This window comes from Terrapene carolina, unplaced genomic scaffold, assembly GCF_002925995.2.
Source record: "Terrapene carolina triunguis isolate 2854851 unplaced genomic scaffold, T_m_triunguis-2.0 Scaffold836, whole genome shotgun sequence".
Lineage (NCBI taxonomy): Eukaryota > Metazoa > Chordata > Testudines > Emydidae > Terrapene > Terrapene triunguis.
This window is the reverse complement of record NW_020665187.1, coordinates 1,713,170-1,723,681: the sequence shown is the minus strand read 5'-3', so window position 1 is coordinate 1,723,681 and position 10,512 is coordinate 1,713,170. Positions and strand designations below refer to the sequence as shown.

Genomic DNA, 10,512 nt, shown 5'->3' with positions numbered 1-10,512 from the left:
CACTGGGAGGTCATTGGGGGGTCACTGGGGGCACTCACCAGCACTGGCGCAGTAGGATCTTGAAGCCGTCGGGGCAGCCAGAGGGCACGGGCAGGTGCAGGCTGTTGCTGCCCACACCCCAGATGATAGCCGAGGAGTCCACGTCCTTGTAGGGGATCTCGCCCGTCAGCAGCTCCCACAGCACCACCCCAAAGGACCTGGAGGGGAGGTGTCAGCAGAGGTGGGGGGGCTCTCCGGTAGTGGGGGGGGGCGCCAGAATCAGCTTCTCCCTCCCAGCCCCTCCTCCGCCCTCACACCCCCCAAGGCCCAGGTGATGGGGAGAGGAGGCAGCTGGTGCCAGCCTGGGCAGAGCAGCTGCCCCCGCCCCCCGCCCCGCTGGTGGCCAGGCCAGGGCAGGGAGAACTCTACGATCCATGGACAAGCTCCCCCCAGCTCCAAGCACTCCTGCCCCCCACTGACCCCTCCAGCTGCCCCAGATCTAGTACTTCTGCGGGCCCTCCCCAAATCCCCCCTCAAATCCCACCCTGGCTCGGACCTCAAAGTGCTGCAGGGCAGGAGCAGAGGCTGCGGGGAGGGAAACTGAGGCACTGTAACCCTTTAGAGTCCAGCTCCCTCTCCTGACCCATCTTCCGCCCAGGATCCCCCTGGCCCCCCCCATTGCAGGGGATGGAGCCCCCAACCCAAGTCCTACCCCCATCCCTTCCTCCGCCCCCCACCCCTGCCCCCTGTTCCTGCCCTAGGCCAGGAGCCCTCCCAACTCCAACCCCCCCAGTCCCTGCCGTAGGCTCAGAGACCCCCCCCCACCTTTCCCCCCATCCCTCTCCACCCAGCCCCCCACGCTCACCAGATGTCGACCTTCTCAGAGACGGGCTCGTTGCGAATGACCTCGGGGGCCATCCAGGCCACGGTGCCGGCGAAGGACATCTTGGTGCTCTTGTCACTTAGCTCCTTGGAGGTGCCGAAGTCCGAGATCTTCACCACATCATCATAGGTGATCAGCATGCTGGGTGGGGGGGCAGAGGGGATCAGCACGGGTGGTGGGGTGCTATCCCCTCCACCAGCAGGGGGCAGTGCAGGGTGGGGGGTGCTATCCCCTCCACCAGCAGGGGGCAGTCCCTGAGGCCTCTTGTCACTCCAGGCGCTGAGTCCCTGGAGGCCCCCCAGGGAGCAAAGTGGGGCTGGGGGGGTTTCCCCTCTTGGCAGGGCTGGGAATGGCTCATGCCGGAGATTGATCAGGCTGCATCTCCTGCACTCACCAGCAGGGGGAAGAGATGGGCGGGTTCGCACAGGCTGGGGGTGGGGGGGGAATGGGCCTCACAGCGCTAGCTGGTGACTCTGCCCTTGCCCAGGGGGTGCCCCTCCCCTGCGGGCCCCAGACTGGTCTCTGCCCCCCTTCCCCTGCAGACCCCATGTCCATCCCTGCTTCCCTCCCCTGCAGGTCCCATGCCCCACCCTGCCCCCCATTCCTCTGCAGACCCCATGCCCATCTGTGCCCCCTTCCCTGCAGGCCCCATGCCCATCCGTGACCCTCATTCCTCTGCAGGCCCCATGCCCATTCCCACCCCCCGCCAGCTCCCGTTGCCGCCACTTACTTGGGCGACTTGAGGTCGCGGTGGATGATCTTGTGCAGGTGCAGGTAGTTCATGCCGCCTGCGATGCCCATGGACCAGTCGACCAGCAGGGAGGGGGTGACCTTACGCCCGGCTCGCAGCACCTCATACAGCTGCCCCTGGGCGCAGAACTCCATGATGATGCAGTAGCAAGGAGCCTGGGTGCAGACACCCCTGAGGGGAAGGAGAGCAGGGCGGGGTAGGAACCAGCCGGGCAGGAGATGGCACCTCCTCCTGGCCAGGAACAGATGGTGCCAGCTGGGCAGAGATGCCTGTCTGGTTGGGCATAGTGGGGACATCCTGGCCTTGCCCCTCCCAGGGAACCTTGCGCCCCTCACCCGTCCTGGCCTCAGCTGTTGGGTGAGTGCCCCTCCCAGAGCGCGGGCACCACTGCACGCCCAGGCGCAATGGGGTGTAAATGGGGGTTGGGGGTGGGCACAGCCAGGCAGGGCCACGGACCCTGTATCCCATGCGTGTGCATTACTGTGGGTACATGGGAGGGTGCCCTGGGTTTTGTGTACCCCAGGTGGGTGCTGCCCCATGGGAGGAGCTGGGGAGGTCTCTCCCCCTGTTCGGGGTGCCCCCTCCCCCGCACTCACTTGAAGGTGATGATGTTGGGGTGTTTGAGCTTGCGCAGGTGTTTGATGTCCGTCTCCTTGAGGTCTCGCACCTTCTTCACCGCCACCTCCTCGCCGTGAAAACGCCCCAGGAAGACAGCGCCCTGCGCCCCGCTGCCCACCCACTGGAGGTCCAGGATCTCCTCGAATGGCACCTCCCACGTGTCTGGAGGGATGGGGGAGGGGGTGAGTCCCAGAGCCAGTGCCACCTGCCCTGGGCACAGAGATGGGCTGGGGGAGTCCCAGAGCCAGCGCCATCTGCCCTGGGCACAGAGATGGGCTGGGGGAGTCCCAGAGCCAGCGCCACCTGCCCTGGGCACCACTCCCTAGTGACGCTCTGCGGAATCAGTTCCCAGGAATCAGGACCAAACAGCCACCGGTGAGGGGATCGCAGGACCTGAGCCCCCCCCCCCCCCGCGCCCCCCCCCGGGCACCTGCCAAGCTGAGGCAGAGCGGCTCCCAGCCTTCTTGGGTCATAAAGTGTGACCGCAGTGAACCTGCAACTCTGTGTCTGGGGAGGGGGCACTGCCGCCCTCTGCTGGATGGAATCAGCACTGCCCTGCTGTGTGCCATAGGCCCTACCCTGCTAAGAGCTCATGGAGAGTCTCCTGCTCCAATGGCAGGTGCTTGTGGAGCAGGAGAATCCGGATTCTCTCCCCGTGGGCGTGTCCCCAACACTACTCTGGGCACGGCCTCAAGTCCACACGTTCCGGTTCGGGTGAGACCGCCAGCAGCCAGAAGGAGGAAGAGGAACATCTGGGTGATTAAAACCCGCAGGCGAGTCCCTGGGTTGTGGTTAGTGTGTGTGTGCACGCACATGTGTGTTTCTGTGAGTGCATGTGTGTGGGTGCATGTGTACAAGTGTGCATGTGTACACACGTGTGCACACCTAAGTGTGCATGCACAATCCCTGCACATCTGTCAACCCCAGCAGTGCACTTTCGCTCTCTCCTGCTTCCCTCCCTGTGGCAGCTGCGACCCCCCCCCCAGCAGAGCTGACAGGGCCAGCGTGTCCCAGCCCCTCCACTCTCTGAGCTGCGGCCCCTGTGATAGGCCAGAACCCAGGAGGGCGTGGGGCAGGCCCTAGCTGGGGCTTTGGTATCTCGCAGGCCCCAGACCCCCCTAGGGTTGCCTGCTGCAAACACCTGTCCCAGTGGAATCCCTTGTGCTGTGGGGCCCAGGCAGCCCTCCCCCATGGGGCTCAGCGCAAGGCCCAGCGGGCCAGGGAGCTGCACACAGCAGTGGGCACAGCCCCACCTGGAGACACGAGTCGTGACACACACACACACACACACCACCGAAACATAGAGCGCCCCCCGCCCCGGGATCTCCCTCCCTGCGCAGGATCGGGGCCTTCAGGTGCATACGTGTGCAGGGGTTCACCGTCATGGATCAGACGTCCTGGCCCGGCCCTTTCGGAGCTGACAGCGTCAGAGCTGGCTCTGCCACCAAACGGGGGTTGCTGGCTGCCTGGCAGGGGGAGCTGCCCACGGTGTGCCAGGTGCACGCCCCCTGCACGCTCACTCACCAACACACATCCAGGCGTGTGCATGCACTCACAGCTGCACGCACAGACACACAGGTGCACACACACTAAAACGATCACATCCCCCATGCACACTAACACACCCTACCACCTTCAGAAAGGCAACCAGCCACCCCAGGCACACGCTCCCAGGCACACGCACACGTTCACATGTACACACACACACACACACACACACTCCCAGGCACACACACATGTTCACACACACACACTCTCAGGCACATGCTCACATGTACACACACACACACACACTCCAAGGCTCACATGCACTCACTCCCAGACACATGCACACGCTCACACATACATACTCACACACACACATGCTCCCAGACACATGCACATGCTCACACGTACACACTCACACACACACATGCTCCCAGACACATGCACATGCTCACACGTACACACTCACACACACTCCCAGGCACACACTCACATGTACACGCTCACACACACACACACTCCCAGGCTCACACGCTCCCAGACACACACTCCCAAGCTCACACACTCGTCATGCTCGCTCACACCCACTCACGCTTGCCGACGTGCTCACTGCTGCAGGGAAGCTCACTGCTGCTCAGCCATGCCGGGAGAATGCTGCCAGCAGCCCCCACTCCAGCCTGGGCTCAGGGCCAGCCCGGCCGCCATCCCTGTCCTCCCACCCCCTCGGCTGACCCCAGCCACAGACGCCAGAGGCCTGGCGAGGAGCCCAGCCGGGCAGAACTGGAGCGAGGGATGGGAGCAGGGCCAGCTGGGCAGAGAAGGCCAGAGCTGTGGGGGGAAGTGGACCGGGTAGGGCTAGACTCTGGAAGAGAGACTTTACGGGAGCTGATATTTCCCCATCTAATCTTTCCTCCACCGCCCAGGGAGACGCCGACCACAGGCCCTGCCCTTACAGACCCCGGTGCTCGCCTCGAGAGCTGGGGAATTCACCCCAGAGCCCTGGCTTGGAGGATTCCATTCTGTGCCCCTTAAATCTCATCCCCTCTCCCTGGCAGATTCGCGGGGACATGACGTCCTGCGTCTTCTCTTCCCATCCTGGACTGCTGCGGGTCGTTGGCAGGTTAAACAGCTGCTGTGTCTCCCCCCCAGAGGTGGCTGCATTTCAGCCAGAGACAAAGCCGAGCACATGGGGATGGTAGGGGCCTGGGCCCAGCCTGTAACTATTCCAATGGGGCAAGATTCTTCCCTCCGTTCCCTGGGGGGCTCCGTAGGAATCGACACTGAGAGCAGCATTGTCCTAGCAGGCCTGCAGCGATGTCCCGGGGGGCCGCTGGGATCAAACACGGACCCCCTGGATTCCACAGACACTAGGCTGGCTGCAATAGCAGCCTCAGAAACCGCCTTACATGATCCAGCCACTAGAGGGAGACAGAGAGCCACGCTGTGACTCTAATGGCACTACAGTACAGACAACTTACACCGGCGGGCCCAGTCACTCCCATGGGGCTCTGCTGATTTACACCAGCTGGGGATCGGGCCCAGTGACTCCCACTGAGCTCGGCTGATTTACACCAGCTGGGGATCTGGCCTAGTGACTCCCACAGAGCTCTGCTGATTTACACCAGCTGGGGATCGGGCCCAGTCACACCCATGGAGTTCTGCTGATTTACACTAGCTGGGGATCGGGCCCAGTCACACCCATGGAGTTCTGCTGATTTACACTAGCTGGGGATCGGGCCCAGTCACTCCCATGGGGCTCTGCTGATTTACACCAGCTGGGGATCGGGCCCAGTCACTCCCATGGGGCTCTGCTGATTTACACCCACTGGGGATCTGGCCCAGTCACTCCCATGGGGCTCTGCTGATTTACACCAATTGGGGATCTGGCCCAGTGGAACTCTATGGAGCCGCTCCTCATTTACACCCACTGGGGATCTGGCCCAGTGACTCCATGGAGCTGCTCCTGATTTACACCAGCTGGGGATTGGGCCCAGTGACTCCATGGAGCTCTGCTGATTTACACCATCTGGGGATTGGGCCCAGTGACTCCATGGAGCTGTTCCTGATTGAGCCCTGGTGCAGGTCAGATCAGAATCCAACCTAGCGCTGGAGCAGCCCATCAGCGCCCCCCGCTGGTCGCCAGGCCAGGCCAGGCTGGCTCCTACAGCCCATTGCCCGGGTCCCATTAATGCCCCTCCCTGCCACAGCCAGGGCCACGCACCTTCCTGCTGGTGCTTGTGCTCGGTGGAGTAGGCTTTGCCGATCATGGTCCAGACGGGCCTGAGGCAGCCGAAGAGCCCTTCCAGGAAGCCGCTGCCCGTCTGGCAGTGAAGCCGGACCTGGTCGGCGTGGTAACGAGTGTGCCGCACCTCGGGGTTCCCGGCCCCTGCCCCGGCTCCCCCGCCCCCACCGCCGGCCTCATTCTCGTGCAGCTGCAGTACGCTGTTGGCGAACTGGTCGCGCGTCTCCTCGCTGGGCGTGGGGCTGTGGCCGCCCCCGTCGATGGGCACCACGTCGCGCAGCACGCACTGCGTGGGCGTCAGGTCCTTCTCGGGGGTGCAGTCCGAGGCGTCGGGGTCCAGCTTACGGAGGGAGCTCTCCGTCAGGATGGTGTTGAAGCTGGCGAAGGACGGGGAGGGGGTCCGGGTATCATGGAGGCAGGCCATGGCGGGCTCTGGGCATCAGCAGCCCCCGCACCCCTTGGGCTGGCGGTCGATGGGCGTCCCCGGCCGGGCCTAAGGGAGACAGGGCCTGAAGGCGAAGGAAAATCCTTGTGAATAGGATCCCACTGGAAATCGTAGTCCCCTTGGGGGCAGCCAGGCGTATCCAATGCCCGCCTGCCTGCTCCACTGCTGGGCACCTGCCATGGACGTACCAGGCGTGCCCAGGGAGAAGGCACCTCGCCTCCCACCGACTGTACCCCTGGGAGAGGCGGTGGTGGTGGTGTGGGGAGACAGCCCAGAATCGCCCGCATGGCCACAGTGGGCAGGGAGCTGCCGGCTTCTCTGCTCCTGCCGGTCTCACCCCGGAGCGGCAGCCCGAGCTCTGTCCAAGGTGCTGAAACTCCCGACCTGCCCCTTGGCTGGTGCCTCGCCGTGTCCCTGCCTCTAGCTGGGCAGGTCCCGGCTCCCTCTGGGACCGACAGTTAATACTACAGACCCATTGCATTGGGGGGTGGGGGAGGGAGGTCATGTTGGAAGAGTCCTGGCAGTGTGGCCTAGTGGCTGGGGCAGCGGGGCTTGGCTCAGGGCTGGCAGTGATTCCGGGCACTAGTGCCCAGGTGTGAGATGCACCCTTGGAGCACTATCGTGCTGACACCAGAGCTGCGGTGGTGGTGGGGGGCCGTGTGTCCCTAGCCCAACCGACTGGAGCCTGCACGTCTCGGGATCTTTCCCTGCAGCTGGCCCTCCGGCGCAGCGCCCCCGAGCGTGTGTTCGTGGGAGTACGTGTGTGCAGGTAGCTGTGTTTGTGTAGCTGTGTGTGTGCTGAGGTGGGTGTAGCTGTGTGTGTTCGGAGCTGTGGAGCTCTGTGTGTGTAGTTGTGTGTCAGTGTGTAACTGTGTATGTGCCTAGCTCTGTGTGTACCTTTGTGTGTTGTGTAGCTGTGTGTCAGGGGGTGTGTGTGTAACTGTGTGTCTCTCTGTGTAGCAGTGTGTCTGTGTAGCTGTGTGTCAGGGTGTGGCTGTGTGTGGCTCTGTGTGTAATTGTGTGTGTAGCTGTGTGTCAGGGTGTGTGTGTGTGTGTTTCTCTGTGTGTAGCTATGTGTCTGTAGCTGTGTGTCAGTGTAGCTGTGTGTGAGTAGCTGTCTGTGTGTCCATGTGTGCGTAGCTGTATGTCAGGGTGTAGGCTCTGTGTGTACATAGCTGTGTATTAGTGTGTAGCTATGTGTACAGCTGTGTGTACATAGCTCTCTGTGTGTCAGGGTGTATGTGGCTGTGTGTCGGGGTGTAGCTCTGTCTGTGTACCTCTGTCAGAGTGTAGCTCTGTGTGTGTAGCTGTGTATTAGTGTGTAGCTATGTGTACAGCTGTGTGTACGTAGCTCTCTGTGTGGCTGTGTGTCAGGGTGTATGTGGCTGTGTGTTGGGGTGTAGCTCTGTGTGTGTGGAGCTGTGTCTCAGTGTATGCGTGCCCCCATGCCATGTGGATGGATGAGGTCGCAGTGGGAGATGGCAGCGCTGTGCCAGGCTCTCTCCCACACAGGTGCCGGAGCTCAGCTCATTTAGCATGCAGCGCAGCAGCCTTCCCGGGAAATCAGGCTGCTGTGCGGGAACCAGGAGCCGGCCCCGTCTGGCTGCTCCCCTCCCTGAGGTAGCAGGGGAAGCCCTCACCACAGGCCATGCCACGTCACCTCTTCAGCAGTCACCGGGCGGGACCAGCATCGCCCAGGCTGGAGCTGACCCCCCACACACCCTCCCAACCCAGCCATTGACCAGAACAGTAAGGCCACCACTGCCCCCCTGCCCCACAAGGGCCGGCGCAGGCGGGCACAGCTGCTCAGGACCACCGAGTGCCGGGGTGAGGGACCCACGACGGTAACTCTCGGTATAAATCTGATGAGCAATGTCAGGGATCCTGTTGTTGAGACAATCCACAGGGAAGCTGGGGTTGTCCACAGAGGCTAGGGGAGTTAGGTACCCAAATCCCAGTGAATTTCAATGGCAGCTGTGCACTGAAATCCCATAGGCCATATAGATCACTAGATAGATCCAGTGGAGGCAGAGGGAGTGGGGGAACAAGGATAGATGGGGGGAGTGTATGAGGACAGATAGATAGATAGATAGATAGATAGATAGATAGATAGATAGATAGACATGGGGATGGATGGCTTCTTTCTTTCTTTACACCTCAAGACACCCGTCTCACCCTGCCATCGTTACAGACCCTTACATGCACATTGTGAGCCTTGACCCTGTCTCAGGCGGGTCCGGCTCATTCAGGGAAGGCGGGCGGCGCATTAGCCAACAGGTCACCAAAAGGCCGGGTCAAAGGGGATTGTTTCACACGTTTGCTCCCCCTCGCTGAGCCTGCTGACAAGTTTCTCTCTGCAAATGACATCAAAACTGACCCACACGGGGTTAATTCTCCACGCTGGGCTCCGGGGGTACGTTAGGGGCTTGCTAACTCCCACAGCCTGCTGGAGAACAGGGTAGCCAGGTTTGGGTTTAAAGCATAGGACCAGGAATCAGCCCTCCTGGGTTCAATTCCTGTGTCTGGGAGGTGGTGATAGAGCAGTGGTTAGACCCAGATTCTGGGACTCAGGATATCTGGGTTCTAGTCTCAGTCCTGGAAGGATAAAGCATGAGCCTAAAGCACAGGGCTAGGCATCAGGATTCCTGAGTCCTATTCCCTCTGCTGTGTTACGGAGTGGAGAATCTGCTGGGGGGAAAACTCTTTGTGCCTCAGTTTCCCCATCTGTTATGTGGGGATAATGCTCTGAGCTGGTAGGGCTAAATTAATTACTCTTTGCCAAGTGCTATGAGATCCTCAGACGGAAGGTGCTGGCTGAGTGCGGTGCTTCCTGGACTCATCCCACCCCGCCCCAGCTATGGTGTGGGGGGATTGCTATAATTTAAAGAGGTCCCAGAGCACTTTATAGACATGGTTCCCTGCTATCAGGTGCTTAGGGTCTAAAAATAGACAGATCAGACGATGAGTAATGACGGGGTGAAACCAGGGAAGAGATCTTATACCAGCTTGCGCCACAGGTGATGGAGTCGCAGGGCACATGCTGCCCATACCCTGATCTGCCACTACAGCCTGGCTGCAAAATCCTCCAGCAATGACACATCAAGGCAATCGACCTCCCAGCAGAGCAGCGGCAGCTTCCTGACTCCCCAGGGCTACAAGACAGCAGAGTGGATGCAGTGGGATCCTGCCCCATTCATGCCCCTCCCAGTAGCTCCTGGGCCCAGCTCGGGATCATCCTGTCTGTGACACCCGTCACCTGCGGGGAAGATCCAGCCATGACTCTGCGGACGATGCGCGAGTCAGGTTGGAAGCTGGCTCGCTTGGCCCTGGGCTCCCTTGGGGCTGACAGGAGGGGACGTTGGCTCGGAGCAGCACATGGGACTCAGAGCCCAAGGAGATCAGAGCCTTCAGCCATCTCTGGGCCAGATCCTCCCAGTCTCCCACTCCATGCCCCAGCTCCCGGGCAATGTGCCTGCCACTCCCTTTACACATCGGGTGAGCCAATGGCTGCCAGCCGGGCTTGTGATTGGCTGGCAAGCCATGTGTATACAAATTAGGCCAGGCTTTGGGCCACCCAGGCGAGACTCCATGTGGGTCTGTCTCTCTCTGAGGCTGCTGACTGACATTTGGGGCTGCACGTGCGGCTTAGTGTGAGCGGCGCATCGGGGCCTGGCGGGGAGCACGGTGACACACTGTGAACTGGGGTCACACCTAGGGCCTGGGGCGGAGGGGGAACCTGGAGCCCAGAAATGCTGACAGGCTCCTCACCCCCAGCCAAGCAGGGCCCTTCACTACTGAACTTGGCTTAACTTCCCCCCAGCCTGGCTTCAAATGCCCCAAGCGAAGGAACTTCCCCAGCCAGGCCGATCCCACTTCTCCACAACCAATGCTTCATTTCCCCCTTTGTAAACATACCCCCGCTGCTCCTTATCACCTCCTTATACTGAGTGGCAGGTCTTCTCTCTCTCTCCCGGATTCTCACAGCCTGCAAATAACTACCACTGGGGGCATGGGGCTGTAGATATACTAAGGAAGTTTAGAGAGGAGAGCTGGGGATAGACAGATAGATAGATAGATAGATAGATAGATAGATAGATAGATAGATAGAT

General features: G+C 61.2%; 1 protein-coding gene across 1 annotated transcript in view; it reads right to left on the bottom strand.

The window, feature by feature from the left end:
• MAP3K12 (mitogen-activated protein kinase kinase kinase 12) overlaps window positions 1–6,382 on the bottom strand; it is a 13,780-nt gene extending 7,398 nt beyond the window's left edge. Inside the window, exons 1-5 of the mRNA XM_026660701.1 lie at window positions 5,938–6,382; window positions 2,210–2,393; window positions 1,593–1,784; window positions 845–1,003; window positions 39–197 (exon numbers count right to left, since the gene is read on the bottom strand). Coding sequence (XP_026516486.1) covers window positions 39–197; window positions 845–1,003; window positions 1,593–1,784; window positions 2,210–2,393; window positions 5,938–6,382 — 1,139 coding nt within the window. The remainder of the gene's footprint in view (window positions 1–38; window positions 198–844; window positions 1,004–1,592; window positions 1,785–2,209; window positions 2,394–5,937) is intronic.
• Between the last annotated feature and the right edge of the window lie 4,130 nt (window positions 6,383–10,512).